Here is a 15,663-nt window from a genome sequence, read left to right as displayed (position 1 = left end):
TCTTCTCCCTTTCTCTTCTAACGAGTGAGTAGTAGCTACTGTGAAGACGTACTCTCTTCCCGGATCAACTGTGCATGGCGTAAAGTATTCATCTATTTACACAGTATGAAAGCCCTTCAGATTGAAAAATATTATTGTTGTTAATTACATTATTATATGCCTTTCTTATGATGAATATAAGCACACACCGAAATCATCCGTGTGAATACAACACATGAAGCGTTCAGTAATGTTACTTTATAACAGCTGCTCACGACTAAAGACTTGACATTGAACCACATAGCTATTTAAAAATACCTGAGCACGAAAGATAATGTTTTCAGTGAATTCACTATGTTTCGTGACTTTATCATCAAAACTATCTTAATGCGCTGGTTTATAACAGATTTTAAGCATACTTTGCGAATGAAGCGCTCGAATTGACCACCAAATTGATTGCTTAAAAATCCATTAAAAATCGGTTTGTATTTTTACACTTATTTGCGTTAACATGTCTTGATTGACCGCAAGATGTACTATTTGAAACTGTTGAGATATCACTGCTGGATTTTTCATTATTCAAACGCTGGCGTTTTTTAAGTTTTTTCAGTTTTGATTTCATTATTATTTTTAGTATTTTCTTTTCGTTTTCTTTGACCTGAAACACATATAATATACGTTAGTATTTTGATTAAATGGGTTTGCAATACAACAAGATACGATTTTAGGTTTTATAATTACTTTTTTTTTTTATTAAAAAATAACAATAACGTTGATATCAATAGCTACCTTTGTTTGCAAGTACTGCTTCAGTTGCTATCATTACAATATATTAAATAACATTCATCATAATAAAAAGATAGTGTTTTGTAAATTTACTGCTTTCAATTTGGATACGCTTCTTTCTACTCTTCTTTTAAATAATTGATTGCTTTATTAGACAGCATAATTTGATAGGGTAAATTTTTTTAAAGGAAAAAGAAGTGAAAAATTAAAGACATCAGTGAAATAATTTTGGATATGGCTGTGAATCAAGTCATATTTCAAAACTTGAGTGGCTGTATTGCTCTGCTTCAAACTACACATTGCTGTTGATTTATCAAATCAAAAGAAACAGAGCCCTTATAGTCCTACAAATTTCCCTATTTCATTTGGTAGCTTGAAATATGGGTAAAGAGTAAGCTTTTAAAATCTCTCTGCCTGGTGCGCGAAGCTTTTATCTGTACTTGTCAAGGGCGTACAACTTGAGACATACTACCATGTTCGATGTTTTTGGCTATGCTGCTCTTTTTTTAAAGGTTTGCTGACCTTGCAGTTGGATTGATAATGTTTCTTTTGTGAGAATAATTGGAATGCCCACCAATTTGGCTTTATTACTGATGTGAGGTAACTTCTTTGTTTGTCCTCTAATAGAATGACGCATGCTATTGACCAATTAGTTCTCAATAGTTGACGTTGCTGGGTATGAAGATGTATTTTCTTCAAAGAGCTTTGATTTTACTGGTAAAAATATCCATCATCAGACTATGATTTGCTACATGACCGATATACTTCAATGTTTGATATGCCTGAGAACAACTCTCGTTGTCTAAAAAAAACTTATTGTCTGAAAATAACTAATCTGAAATCGTTTTTACTTCGACTGGGTTTTAAATGAAGGCGACGTAGTTGAAACATGCAGCCTCCTATTTAAAATTCAATTTCCATTTTTGAACGAAAGGCTTTTATGCCGTTTTGAACCAATGCTCCCATTAACAAAGAATATGATATTGGCTTTCTCGAATCTAGTGGATAATTTATTTAATAACCGTTCACCAGATCAATAGAAAGTAAACAACTCGTTTATGTTGATAATTAAAGTAGCTAGTGATGATCGATAGTTATACAAGTAAAATGCTAATCATTGGAAAAAATAAAAAGCTTTAAGTAAACCTTTTTCAAATTCAAAAGAAAAAGCTTAGTATAATTTAGTTACTATGACAATATGAGTGATATATTGAGGGGCAAGTATGAGTGAGTGACGTAAAAAGGAATAGTTGCACAACGCACGTATCAATATTTTTAAACTCACACATAACCAGTTAAAGAAAGAGAGAAAGATACATAGTCTTTTTCATTATTCTTTTCTTCTTCTTTTTATTTTATTATTATCATGTTACAAGAATATCCTACACAAGTACAACCTCGTTCTTCTTCTACAAGAGATACACAAGAAGAAGATGTTGATTCTTCAAATAAAGTAGATGCTGAAGCAAGTCGTATACTTATCGATTTAGCCAATCAAGATACCAGCTTACATAACTTTGTAGGTAAAGGTAATATATTATTTAATCATATTCCATTATCTATATTAACTTGAAAGTAGGCAGTGAATCGCTTAAATATAAAGGTATTATTATATTATTATTATTAAGTCAAAATGACATTTTACTCAAAATAAATAAGGAGACGTCGGAATCAATCATCAACGCTTACAACCTGATCCAATCATGTTATTAGCTGCCGCTGCTGCTGTTATTGATGATGATGAAGGAAGATATAATGGAAGACCTTATAAAAGAAGAGAAATTAAATTACAATCAAGAAGACACAGTAAGAATTTCGTTGTTAGATATTTAATCACTTTTTTAACCCCTTTTATTTAGGTGTAACTAAAAGGAAGTCATCAATAGATTTATATCGTCGTCATCCTAACCAAAGACAGCCTTCAACTGACACGTGGATGCCTGCAAGGACAATAACACCCGAAGATGAAGAAATGGAATTGAAAGAAGTAAAGAGGTGTTTGTATGTGTGCTTATTGTTGTTTGACATATTTTTATAGGATGAATCACAACATACATTTTCATGGCAGTATTTATCCATGGTAAATACATGGTTGTTTCATCGTCTTATTTACTCATTTTTTCTCAATAGAAACAAAATCCACGTATAAAAAGAAATGCGATGCATGCATATATTACATATATGATCTATACAGATATGGCCAATGAACAACGTATGGTAAGTTAGACCTCACTGTATTTCCTTGCCTTAACATTTATATTATAGAAGAATAATAATAGTAGTAATGAAAATGTATATAAACAAGACAACCATCAATCTAATTGGTATATGCAATCTTACCGGTTGCCACCATCACCAAGACAACAACATGATTCTCCTTTACCCCCATCAGAATTACCTGCCAATCATATCATTGGTCGTCCTTTAACTGAATTCTTGTTTGAAAACAATCATCGTCCGTCATCATCTCCACCTATCTTACCACCACCAAACAACAATACAAGGGCCTTTTAACTATCATTCCTCTATTTTAATAAAGAATTTTGTGCACTTTTATTACGCAATAAAAATAGTGTTATAAAGCAAGAAACAAAAGTATTTTTTATTATTTATTCCTCATCGGATTCTTCGGCAAGAGTCATAGCGATACGATCCAAATCACGTTGACCATCTTGTGTGATCTTACGGCCACTACACGAAAAACAATTAGTTTGCTGTTTATCATTGTTTGTAATCCAACTTACCCCTTCTTGTCCTTTTCCAAGACACCAATCTTTTCCAAAGATTGGAGGACCTTGCGGTTAACAGAGCCAGAGGCATCGACGTGGTGAGAAGGACGAGAACCACGGTTGACAGTGCCACCGTGAACCTTGTTCAAGGCACCAACACCAACATTCTTGCGAATGTAAATGTGACGAGCAACAGAGGCAGCACGAACATAGTACCAGTCAGGATCATAGGGAGCCAACTCCTTGAATGTACCAGTCTTGACAAGGTCAACCCACTTGGGAACTTCGAGTTTACCAGTACGCTTGAGATAAGCAGCATAAGCCTTGATGAAAGCTAAGGTAAAGTGTGAGTTTAATGTATAAAGGTGGATGCTGTAAATAGGTCGAGCCAAGCCACATATTCAAATAAGTATTTTTTTTTTCTTTCTGAAAAGTAGCTTGTAAGAAAAAGAGAAAAGAAGTATACTGACATAGTGTTTTGTTTCAATATAATTCAAATAAACAAAAAAAAGTACGTTAAAAGAAGGAAAAGAAAATTGAATAATTTCAAGATGTTCCAATTTGCTACATTCTTTTTTTTTTTTCTTCTCTCTTTCTCTCTCCCTCTTTTTCAGTACTTTTTTTGTATATCTTTTTCTTTTTTCTTTTGCTCTGGAGACCATTAGACCAGCATATGTTTATGTTATTTACCGTGGGCGTTGACGTCCTTTACAGTGATACCAGCCATAATAATATAAAGAAAGAGAAGGAATAATTAGGTTCCGCGCCTTCTCTGAAAAATAAAAATTTTTTTACTGGTTTAATCTGTCCAATCAAATAAATGCTGATATTAAAAAAGAGCTGCTTGGATAAAGAAACACGGTTTATTAAACAATGGAAACAGAGAACTACATTTCTCGAGGGGAAAGGAGAGCTTAAACAATACATTTGCTATATTTTGTATTTTGGAATCATTTGATTTCATATGTTTTATTAAGAATACATATGAAAATTAATGATAAAACAAACAGATCAATTAACATTTACCGAAAAACAAAAAAGTCAATTCCATTTCTATTACTTTATTATTATAATAGAATACCTTATTTACTTTAATCTGTTTTCCCCAAATGTTTCACACTTTTTTTTTTTGCTTTTATTTTTAAGGTAAAAAGTGATTTTAAAATAAAGCAAAATTCCTCCGACAGATCAAAAAAGACAAGTGATCAGAAAATAGAGAGCAATCTAAACATACACCAACCTGTAATTTAGAGAGAAATTGCTAGGTAAAAAGGGATTGATACATAACAAAAATAAAGAAGTAGAAAAAGTTTCAATGAAAAAAAAAAAAAAATCAAGTATCCTGTTGGATTGAAATGAAAAAAGCAACATTCTTTTATATATTTCTTTTTTCCTTTTACTATAACAATTCTCTCTTTTTTTTTTTCTTCTTCTTCTTTTTCTTACTTTTTGCTATGGTTCAGACGCTTCCATTATTTGGATCACCTCTTGTTACCGCTTTAGCTCGGTCAAGTGTTAGAACTTCTTCCGGTTTATGTATACCTGGAATACTTGCTCGATGTTTTAGTGAAATCCAAAGAAATGGTATGCGTATGATTTCTAAATTCAAAAAAGAAACAGTTGTTCATTTGCTTACTTAGGATTACAGCTTGAAGGTATATTCCGTAAGTCAGGTTCTGCTGCTGTTATCAACCAATTACAAAAACAATTTGAAACAACTGAGGATCCATTTGAGATTAAACTTCCTGAAAATACAAATTGTCATTCAGTAGCTGGTTTACTCAAACGTTATCTTCAACAGTTGCCTGAACCTGTCATTCCAAAACAATATCAAAAATGTTTTCTTTCCGCCTTCGGTAAATATATTGTGTGAACTTACATGTGTATTAAGCATACTGGTATAGATGAAGAAAAATTCACAAAAGAAATTATTGAAAAACGTTTAAAAGAAGCATGCAAACAACTACCTCATGAACACCTTCACTTATTGCAATATCTTATCGAAATCGCGGTCATCATTCAACAATATCAAGATCAGAACCACATGTCTTTAAATTCGCTCGCCATAATCTTTGCTCCCACCTGCGTACGATTGGACGGCGTCGCTCAATTGATGCCTGCGAAAAGTGAGCAACACCAAAGCGGATCATCTTCTTGTTCGTCACTTCCGGTGGTCATCAACAATAAACACCATGATTTTTTCACAAAAGCAAGGAAATTGATAGTAAGCGCTATCAAACGAAAAGTTGGACGACAGCATCATAAAAACAGTTGGTTTTATAACAAGAATAGCATGTCACTGATTCTTTATCAACCAAGTGATTTATTACAATTGGACTTGATGAAAGAAAGTAATACGTGGGTCAAAATATTTGAGTTTATGATGGCATATCCAGAAGTGTTTACAACAATGACAAAATATAAAAAGGAAGACATTCCAGACACAAAAGTAAACAGTTGTTTACATTTTGCTGTAAGATACATAACAATGATAAAGAGTTGTGTTTTCTAAGTTATTTAAATAGGAATCCAACGATAAAAGTCTTCGTCATTCAAAGTTATATTTATATAATGACAATAGTAATAGTAATAGTACCATGGGGTTCATTAATTTCGAGCCAATTTTTTAAATATAGCCCAAATTAAAAAAACCTTTTTCTTTTTTCTATTCACTTGGACTCTCAAACTTTGCGTAATACGCCTTGCAGTGCCTGAAAAAGCAAAAGTTGATGATTTGTATTTAAGACTGTAGTCAATAATGCAAATATACAAATTGTTCCTTTTACGAATTATAATAGCTATCAACGAGTTTCGGTTTGTTTTGTTGATTTTTTTAATACAGTTTTGGATGAAGATATATTTATTAAAGCCAAAAAAAAAAAGTATGTGGACATTAAACTAACTTAATTGTGTATGCATTAATATATGAATTATACAAAAGCACAAGAATTAATCGTTTTCAATGACAGGAGGAGGATGCTTGTCTACGGCAGCTTTATATTGCTCGGGATATGCTTCATTCAATTGACTTTTGATTTTTCTAAGTTTTGTGAATACTGAATTCATGTCTTTTTTCATTTGCTTTAACAACTTGGTATGTTGTTCAAAATGTTGATATATATCTTGGTATCTTGCTTTACTAAATTTGTTGAATGCTTCTAATCTCTTTTCGGAATCTCTGTAAGCATCAAGGCTAAGAGATGTTTGAAATGAGTTTATTATTATTATTATTACTTGCGTGAATTCTTTATGTAGCTATTGTACCATTCATCTTGATCTCTCGAAATTGTTGCAATGTCTTCTTCATTCTTTAGATTTAATATTTTTTCTGCTATATGGTTAGGTGTTGACATGGATGAAATAAAAGTGTGCGTATGTGAAACAATAGTTCTGCTTTAAGCTGAACCCAATTTTTTAAAAAAAGTTAGAAACTAAAAGTTTGCTTAAAAGCAAAAGCATGATGATTATCACAAAAAGAAACCTCAAATTCTAAAAATGATACACAAAACTAAGTTTCATATGCCAAATTTATAAGTCGACGAGGATCAGTGTAGAAAAGGCAAACAGTATATTTGTTATGAATAAACATAAGGTTTGCCTGCATCCAAGGTCTCTAGAAGATGATTTGTACTAACAAAGGAATACATAATACTGTATGTTGTATGCTCAGTACTGCATATGAGCAATAGTAATAGCTTATTTTATACTAATTCTCTTTCTTGTCAAACCCTGACTTATCATCGAGGATACTTTATAAAGAACGTGCTAGATGGTAATTGTAAAGAATCTACAAACTAGGTGTCCTAAATTAGAAACAGACGTCTTTAATAATAAGACGCGAGCAATAAAGGTTAAACTTCTCAGCTAACCAATTATTCGTTTGATTTGGCAAACTGAATAATTACAACCTGTCATTCATAGTTTCAAATGGTATATAATTTCGAAGAGATCCTGTGCATAGACAAATGTGCTATTCTGGAAATACACATCTTATTCTCTGGTCGTTTTTTTTTTTTTTTTTTAAAAAAAAAAATGAAAGCAATAGAAATCTAATAACTGCTTAATTGTATATAACTTCTTTTAAGAAAAAAGAAGGTCTATTTAATGAGAGACTGGCAATAGTCAACTCTGGCGACTGATGCCTTCTAACAGAAATAAATTATAGGAATACGGTTAAACGTGACAAGAGCCAAATATTTTCCTCAAGTAGTGAATTTATTTGATATGGACAAGTTGTTTTTAAAAACCTTATCGAACTATAGCAAGGTGAGCATCTTATCTCTATCATTTAGATTCTCTATTCTGGCAATTAGCATCCAATCCAACCCCTTGATAACCTTTCATACAGTGCATCTAATGGGATCAAGATTAGTGGACAGGCTACTGCAGTGTGTATTTGATATTGTCTGTATATAGTATTGTTCATGTTTAACTATTTTCTTCTTCAGATACTGAAAAAAAAGCGCAATATTTACGCTTTAGTTCATGATCCAATGTTGAACTTTCAATTGGCATGCATACAGATGGGTTTAGCTTTACATACGAATGGGGTTGCTCATTAAAAAAAATAAGTCTGGCAATCAATTTTCTTCAAGTTGAGAAGAAACCACGCTATTTGTACAGGTCAAGAATGAGCAAATAATATTTGGCACTATTTTTATCAGACAACCACTTTGACCAGTTTCGTACTGCTCTCCCAAAATACAAATTTTACTATTAATAAAACAGGGTGGGGAAGTAGGTTATGAATAGAATGGTTTGCAATAAAAGGAATTGCAGTGATACTTGAGAATTAAGGTTTATTAAGACTAAATTAATAATATGATCTTTGTATGACAAAATAAAATTATGCACTCTCCTTTTTCCAGTGAATTGCAATAACCTATTCAATTGAACAGTAAAAAAAAGTAATAATCACGAAAGCTTAATATAAACCTCCATTGAAATCCTAACACGATCATCTTCTTTGCATCACCTCTTTTTTTTTTTTTTTTTTTTTTTTTTTTTTTTTTTTTTTGCAGTTTACACGAGCTTTGTATACAAATGTGTACTAGAATTGTTACTAGGATTAGCAAAGCTTTTACACAAAATTGGCAAACGATTTTAGATATTTGGCAAAACATTTCAACCCAATCAATAAAGGATTTCATAATTTGGCATGATTCAAATCCTTTCATTAGCTCTTTAAATAACATTTGGCAGAGACAAAAGCTATTACTTTATTCAGATAATTACAAAGTATTTGAATATTTTAAAGGTTCTTTTTTAATGGGCAAAAGGCAATGCCAAATTTTGAAGTCCTTTGCCAACTCACGTCAAAGTCAGATTGTTTTCTTTCCTATCTTGATTTTTCGATGCATCAGAGGAAAAAAAAATCTTGTTAGCATCTTTTTCGTTTTCTTATGTGTACTTCAAAACTTTTAATTAGTTTTTTTGCTATAATTTGAACATAATGGATTGTATGTAAGTTTAGATGCTTAAAAGCTATATAGAATATTTACCTCTTCTAAAAATTCGCGTCTTGTTTTTGTTTTGTAATCCATGCAAAATGACCACATTATACTAGTTCGTTTGTCAAACAGCATATGTAAATATGTAATCTAATCATAGACACTTCTTTCATTATTAAACCCTATTGAAGAATAGTGAAACCAATTAAAGCATCCTTTTACAGAAATCATTGCAACAAAGGTGAAACCATGTTTGATTGACTAACAGAAGTTTATAAATCCACTTCTTTCTATGACTTTTCTAGTTGAATAGGTCATTTATCTTTGTTAAAAAGAATAATAAGCTTGTATAAAGCAACAAGGTAAAAAATAAAATGGTCAGTTGTTTTATTTAACACGACAAAATGAAAAATCTCAGTCAACTCATCATAATTTCAAATGGCGAATAACTTGGAAAAATCCTGTAAAAGGTTCTGATGTCATGCATTTATTATAAAAAAAAGTGAGTGTATTGTCTGCTTTCTACATGAACTTCCATTTCAGACAATTTGTATTCGTTCAATTCTTGTTTAACCTTCATTGCAATCACTGGTGTTAATTTCTGGCAAGTAGCATTTGGATTACAACGACGATCATAATCAAGTGCAGAAAATGTTTCGTGTACTTGAATTGTTGTGCAAAATTGTATCTTTCTCTTTTCATTAATGACAAGTGAGCTTGAAGAGGAAGAAGCAGCTGGTCTCAATTTCGGTGAGGCGTGTAAGCCGATACCATAATGTAAACCAACCGCGTGGGGTTTTTTGAGTTCATGGGAAGAGGAGGAAGAGGAGGAAGGCGTCGGTGAAGGAAGTGCTTCGATAAATCTTTGATTGGTAATCACAGGGGGAGGTAGCCGAGTGAAAGAACGAGAAGAGATGGCTGAATTAGGAGAATCAGGAGTGACAGTGTTGTGATTATCATTGCTAATTCCTACTTGATGTGTAAATAATAATAAAGTAACTCTTGTTTATTTTACCTTTCTTTCTTTGTTTAACATCTACTTTTAATTCAGGTTTATTTTTATTTCCCACTGTTTCTTGTTCTTCTTGTATTGAATGCTTTTGAAATAAACTTGAAAGAGAAGCAATGGATCTTCTTCTTAAAGATGGTCTGCTGTCTGTTGAAGAAAGAGAGGAAGGAATAGAGACAACAGAACCATTTATTTCCTTGAGTGTTGATAGATCTTTACTTGATCTAATATTACTCATACTAAATACTTTTCGAAGTCTTTTTGACAATGAAACCTTTGAAGTTGTAGAAGCATCTGATTCAATTGAAGATGCCATAGATGGTCTACGTTGTGGTTGTTGTGATATTGTTGAACGATTAGAAGGAATAGGAGTAGAGTTTGATTTTTGCATTTGAAGAGTACGAGGTCTTCTTTGTTGTTTATAATTGACATAAGTTTGTTGCTGTTGCTTTGATTGTAACCAAAGTTCTTGTTTTTGTTGAGGCTATAATAATTTAATAATAATAATAAAAACACGTTTTATTGTTAATAAGCAAGTGCATAATTTTATTTATAATAAAATAACCAAATAAAGAGTTGATTGTGTTACCTGGAATGATTTAGTTAAGTAGTTTGATAAAGCAATATTCTCATCATCATCATCAACTACTAATGAAATTGAATGATTATGTTGAATAGTGGTTGTTGTAGCCATTTTGTTTATAGATTAATAATAAAAAAGGAGAGGAGTTGATAGAAGAAGAAAGAAGAAGAGAATAAGAGTGGTATATACAGTAAAAAGGTATTTAAAAGAACATAAAGTGTATTTCTCTTTCTTTCTTTCTCTATTTGATAATAAAAAAGCAAAGGAAATAAAGAATAAAAGGAAAAAAAAAAAAGAAATCAATTTGAGGTTTATTTCCCTTGTGCTATTTAAATAAACTCCGTTTAAAATGAATTCTAAACTGATTTATGGTTAAACAATAGAAGATTAAGCATTGTTTATTAGCATCTGTTTTTGTGCTACATTAAATAAACTCTACAATAAATTAAACCACGGATCTTGTATAAAAAATAGTTAAAATAATATTAAACTCAATATTAACTATTTCATAAAGCAAAGCAATACCAATTAACTACGATTATCTTTTTTTCTAATTCAATGATCACTACTAATACTAAAAAAGTTTACAATTCTTGTTGCTATAAAAAGGAAAAGGAGAAAATTTTGCTTGTAAAGAGAAAGTCGGAGTTGCATTTTTTTAACCACACAAACAGAGAAATCTGTCAAAGTAGACATACGGTTTTTTTTTATGTTCAAATCACTTTTAGGTAAATCGCTCTTTTATTTTAAGCAACACTATTTTAACAATAAAAATAAGGGAAAATGTCTTTGGGCTGCAAAGAAGCATTTATTTACAGAGTCAAGGTGTTGAATTTACCAAAACATGAAATGAGTTCAATAAAAAAACTATTTGACACCCTTGACTTGCACAAGTTTAAAAAGGCACCCAAGTGGGATTATGCTTATTTAAACTTTGAGGTAAAAAAAAAAGAAAAAGAAAAGAAAAAGAAATAAAAAATGGCGCGTAACATATATGATAACCTGTCATAGTAGACAGAAGAGGCAGCAAAAGCAGCCATGATGAAAATTGATGGACGAGAGTTTAAAAAGAGAGTGCTAGTAACAGAATATACTAAAGTATCAGAAGAATCGTTCAGAACAAGATTCGAAACAAAAAAGAAAAAAGAAAGCGAACAAGAAGAAAAAGAAGATTTAAGAACACCAGCAGAAATGCTGGCAGATCAAGTAACGCCACTTTACAAGTAAATAACAAGTAGAGTTAAACACATCCATATTGAACATTATTTAGGTTAGCTTATGAAGAACAAGTAGCAAAGAAACACAAAAGTGGAATACGCTACTTAAATAGCTTAAGAAAGAAACTGAACACTTTGCCTGATTTAAATGATGCGGCAAGAGATCAAATAGCTTGGACTAATGATAGGTAACCAAATAAGTAGAGAGGATAAATGCTAAATATCCTTTTTAGAGAAAATAACGAATATGAAATATTGGATCCAATTCATTCACCTATTATAAAAGAATACAGAACAAAATGTGAATTTACTATCGGTAAAGATTTAAATGGTGAAAGGACAGTTGGGTTCTTATTAGGTCAATATCGTGATGGTATCACTTCTGTATTGGATCCCAATGAATGTTTACATGTTTCTGAAAAGGCAAAAGAAATAGCAAAAAAAATGAAGGTAGTCGATAATAAGTTTTATATCTTATATTCACTGTATATCAGGAATACATAAGGGATTCAGAATATGAAGTATACGACAGAGTATCGAAGACAGGTGTTTGGAGATCAATCATGACTAAAACACAAACAACAGGCGATAGTAAGTTGTAATAGAGAAAGTATAGTGACTTATCATACTGCTGTATAGTCATGATATTAATCCAATTAAGAACAACTGAGCTCAGTGATCAACAATTAACACAGGAAAAAGAAAGGATAATAAACTATTGGAACGGATTAAAGCAAACGATAAATACAACCACTCTGCTATTGCAAACTTGGGATGGTGATTCAAATGGTATTACAGATAAAGGACATACAGAGATATTGATCGGTGATGGCTATGTTTATGAAAAACTCTTGGGCTGCAGATTCCGGATCTCAAGTAGTGCCTTCTTTCAAGTGAATACACCAGCCACAGAGCTATTGTATTCTAAATGTGCAGAGTGGTGTAATATTAATAAAGAGAAAAAGACAACACTGCTTGATCTTTGCTGTGGTACAGGTACTATCGGTATCACGATGGCGAAATCAGTAGATAAAGTGATTGGAATTGAAATGATACCTGAAGCTATCGTAGATGCTAAAGCAAATGCTAAAATAAACAGTAAACTAATTGTATTCATTGTTGAATTTTGCTTATTAACTATTCAATAGATATCACTAATGCATACTATTATGCAAATAAGGTAGAAGACAAGATTGATATTGTAGCTAATGAAAGAAATGAAGAAGTTGTTGCCGTATTGGATCCACCAAGAAATGGTGTTCATAGCAGTGTGATTCGTGCTGTTAGAGAATCATCACAGATTAAGAAAGTCATCTTTATTAGTTGTGATGCTAAACAAGCCATGCAAAATTTTATTGGGTAGGAAAAAACAGTATACTTTATACATAAGCTAACATAATACATAGTCTGTGTAGACCTACTTCTAATCGCTTTAAAGGACTACCTTTTAAACCTTCAAGAGCAGTTTCTATTGATTTATTTCCACATACAGAACATTGTGAATTAATGGTTGAATTTATCCGAATAGAATCATAATTTGGGCTGTATTTTATTTAGTTTCTGTTTATTCCATTAACACATGTATCCCGTTTGGTGTCAGATCCTGTGTTTTAATTGAAATCGCAAAAAGATTAAATAGTCTAAAAAAGAATGATTATTTATAAAATCAGATCTATTACTTGTACACATTATTTTTATTGTATGGCAAAGCACAGACTCTTTAAGAAAATTGTATTATCTACCGTAGAACTTGATGCGTCTCTTTTCCTTTTGATTTGAGCCAATAAAGATGAGAAGGTGAGACCAGTTTCGTTTACTGCATCAAAAAACGTTATTTTATGACAATTACTGTTTGCTTTTTATTTTTATTTTTATTAAATAAGCAACGAATTTGATTTTCTTCTTTGTTTCCAATAACAAGAAAGTATAGAATGGTTTCCATAATCCATACATGTAATAGGCAATTTTTTTGAGCTTGTGCTTACAACAACAAAAGAAAGGTTGAAAGTAGATTAACTTTTTCTTTAACTTTTTAGTACTTGCATTACTGCTTTCAGTATTCTCCATCGAAGCTCAGGATAACAGTACAGCCATTGAATACAATGTCATTGCTCTACTGAACCAGACTGTCTTTAAGTCAATGGCTGTCGTTGTAGACAACGTTAGCTACCCTCTCGAATCCAACACGACCTTTCCCATCATCTACTCAGCCAAGGCTCCCGCTGCTCAAACAGGCTATCAATATGCTAAAGTCTATTCTAGTAACGACAGTATGCTTATCGAGTCATTTACACGCCAACCTGTCACCGAAAATACACCACATGAATTTTTCAACCGTAGCTGGAATACACACGACAATGTACAGTTGCCACAGATCTACTCCATGTTGAGCTCTGTCAACAGAATAAGCTCCGATCTCCACAAGGACAACCAGATACCAACGATCCATATCATCGGTAACCAAACTGAGCTTGACGAGATGAATACAAACAGCACAGCCGATATCACTGTCCAGACCAATCTCTCTTACGTCTCCCTTTTCGATGCGATCCGTTTTGAAGATGTCGAGATTTCCTTGTCCGGTCGATCTTCGCGATGGATGCCCAAGCTATCTTATAAGCTCGAGCTAAAAAAGGGTGACAGCCTTTACGGATACCGATACCTTCGGCTACGTGCCTTGGCTACTGATCCTTCTTATGTTCGTGAACAGGTCGCTTTCAATATGGTTCGATCCGTGGGGCTTGTTTCATCCGAGTTTTCTTATGTTCGCGTGTTTATGAATAATCAAGAACTGGGACTATTTGGTATCTTGGATACCTTCAAGAATCCTTGGTTAGCCAATGTATTTGATCAGGGGAACACGACATATGAAAATGGATATCTTTATCAAGCAGTCTATCTGACACCCAATTCGGTTGCTCAAAACGTCATGTCGGATCTTTCTTATATGTCCAATCATTCACTGTATGGGCTGGGGCAGTATAATATTGAAGAAGAGGCAACCCATGGTGATAAAGTGAATTGGACGGCCTTGATTGGTTTCACAAGATTTATTGCGAATGCACCTACTGTTGATAGCTCAGAGACCATTCATGCTTGGAACCAGCAACTTGATGTTGAATCATTTCTTCGATCGTAAGTTTATAGTATTAGTCAGGGAAAAGCAGACATTAAGTTTACGATTAGGGCTGCAATTGAAGTGTTAGCTGGGTTTTCAGATGGATACATAGCTTTGGCAGATAATTATTACCTTTATCAGAATCCTCAACGCATGAACCAGTTCATTTATATTCCTTCGGATCTTGACCTCACATTTGGCAACACTCTTTTTAAACTCTCAGAGATGTGGAGCGGCAATTACAGCACCTATCCAGGCCTCTATGACAGACCATTGATGAATCAGATATTAAAAGTAGGCAAATTTAAAGCAAGATATGAACATCTCCTTCAAGATATCAATATCCAGTTAATGAGACCGGATGTGATAGTTGCTCGCATTGATTCTATTGCGAGCATGATTAAACAGGATGTCGTGTGGGATCAATCTCTAGCTCGTGTAGCTGTCACTGAACCTGGCTCGCTTATCAGTGTACAGGATAGAGATGTTGGCACGAATCGTCCTATCGAGTTAGATAATGCTACATTTAATGATCTTATTAATCGTACCACTCAGGTTATCCCATTTGAGATTGCTCTGAATGGACCTACAGGACATATTTCATTATCAGGTGTAAAGGAGTGGATTGAAGCTATTCGTCGAAATACAACTGAATTCTTTAAGGTGCACAATATGAATTTTTCGCTAAAATCTATAAAGTGATACTCAAATAAATGAAGCATCTCTTTTGTCCTATTTTTGTTTAATTGAATGCAGTCGATATCAAAATGGCATTCGAAAGGGATCCTTAAA

The 15,663-nt window shown here is 32.6% G+C and overlaps 8 protein-coding genes across 8 annotated transcripts in view; 4 read left to right on the top strand and 4 right to left on the bottom strand.

The window, feature by feature from the left end:
• Nucleotides 1-601, bottom strand: part of RO3G_02661 (uncharacterized protein) — a gene marked incomplete at both ends in the record, with an annotated part of 1,024 nt that extends 423 nt beyond the window's left edge. The window contains 2 exons of the mRNA XM_067657252.1: nucleotides 53-92; nucleotides 475-601. Of these exons, the coding sequence (XP_067513353.1) occupies nucleotides 53-92; nucleotides 475-601 (167 nt within the window). The remainder of the gene's footprint in view (nucleotides 1-52; nucleotides 93-474) is intronic.
• Nucleotides 602-2,131: 1,530 nt separating this feature from the next.
• On the top strand, nucleotides 2,132-2,986 carry RO3G_02660 (uncharacterized protein; the record flags this gene model as incomplete). The annotated part of the gene is made up of 5 exons (XM_067657251.1): nucleotides 2,132-2,294; nucleotides 2,479-2,571; nucleotides 2,625-2,752; nucleotides 2,804-2,845; nucleotides 2,960-2,986. The coding sequence occupies 5 exons, from the start codon at nucleotides 2,132-2,134 to the stop codon at nucleotides 2,984-2,986; spliced, it is 453 nt and encodes a 150-aa protein (XP_067513352.1).
• A 388-nt stretch (nucleotides 2,987-3,374) lies between these two features.
• On the bottom strand, nucleotides 3,375-4,221 carry RO3G_02659 (40S ribosomal protein S19-A; the record flags this gene model as incomplete). Its single annotated transcript, XM_067657250.1, has 3 exons — nucleotides 3,375-3,456; nucleotides 3,510-3,828; nucleotides 4,185-4,221. 3 exons carry the CDS (start codon nucleotides 4,219-4,221, stop codon nucleotides 3,375-3,377), a joined length of 438 nt encoding a protein of 145 aa, XP_067513351.1.
• A 727-nt stretch (nucleotides 4,222-4,948) lies between these two features.
• On the top strand, nucleotides 4,949-6,124 carry RO3G_02658 (uncharacterized protein; the record flags this gene model as incomplete). The annotated part of the gene is made up of 4 exons (XM_067657249.1): nucleotides 4,949-5,084; nucleotides 5,135-5,350; nucleotides 5,399-5,967; nucleotides 6,020-6,124. 4 exons carry the CDS (start codon nucleotides 4,949-4,951, stop codon nucleotides 6,122-6,124), a joined length of 1,026 nt encoding a protein of 341 aa, XP_067513350.1.
• A 319-nt stretch (nucleotides 6,125-6,443) lies between these two features.
• Nucleotides 6,444-6,847, bottom strand: RO3G_02657 (uncharacterized protein; the record flags this gene model as incomplete). Its single annotated transcript, XM_067657248.1, has 2 exons — nucleotides 6,444-6,687; nucleotides 6,759-6,847. The coding sequence occupies 2 exons, from the start codon at nucleotides 6,845-6,847 to the stop codon at nucleotides 6,444-6,446; spliced, it is 333 nt and encodes a 110-aa protein (XP_067513349.1).
• A 2,587-nt stretch (nucleotides 6,848-9,434) lies between these two features.
• RO3G_02656 (uncharacterized protein) lies at nucleotides 9,435-10,647 on the bottom strand (the record flags this gene model as incomplete). Its single annotated transcript, XM_067657247.1, has 3 exons — nucleotides 9,435-9,913; nucleotides 9,960-10,437; nucleotides 10,543-10,647. The coding sequence occupies 3 exons, from the start codon at nucleotides 10,645-10,647 to the stop codon at nucleotides 9,435-9,437; spliced, it is 1,062 nt and encodes a 353-aa protein (XP_067513348.1).
• A 1,669-nt stretch (nucleotides 10,648-12,316) lies between these two features.
• On the top strand, nucleotides 12,317-13,289 carry RO3G_02655 (uncharacterized protein; the record flags this gene model as incomplete). The annotated part of the gene is made up of 4 exons (XM_067657246.1): nucleotides 12,317-12,344; nucleotides 12,393-12,851; nucleotides 12,902-13,112; nucleotides 13,160-13,289. The coding sequence occupies 4 exons, from the start codon at nucleotides 12,317-12,319 to the stop codon at nucleotides 13,287-13,289; spliced, it is 828 nt and encodes a 275-aa protein (XP_067513347.1).
• Nucleotides 13,290-13,684: 395 nt separating this feature from the next.
• On the top strand, nucleotides 13,685-15,573 carry RO3G_02654 (uncharacterized protein; the record flags this gene model as incomplete). The annotated part of the gene is made up of 3 exons (XM_067657245.1): nucleotides 13,685-13,706; nucleotides 13,790-14,888; nucleotides 14,940-15,573. 3 exons carry the CDS (start codon nucleotides 13,685-13,687, stop codon nucleotides 15,571-15,573), a joined length of 1,755 nt encoding a protein of 584 aa, XP_067513346.1.
• Between the last annotated feature and the right edge of the window lie 90 nt (nucleotides 15,574-15,663).

Source organism: Rhizopus delemar, genomic scaffold (genome assembly GCF_000149305.1).
Source record: "Rhizopus delemar RA 99-880 supercont3.2 genomic scaffold, whole genome shotgun sequence".
Lineage (NCBI taxonomy): Eukaryota > Fungi > Mucoromycota > Mucoromycetes > Mucorales > Rhizopodaceae > Rhizopus > Rhizopus delemar.
The sequence above is the reverse complement of the archived record's forward strand: the minus strand, read 5'-3'. Positions and strand labels throughout refer to the sequence as shown.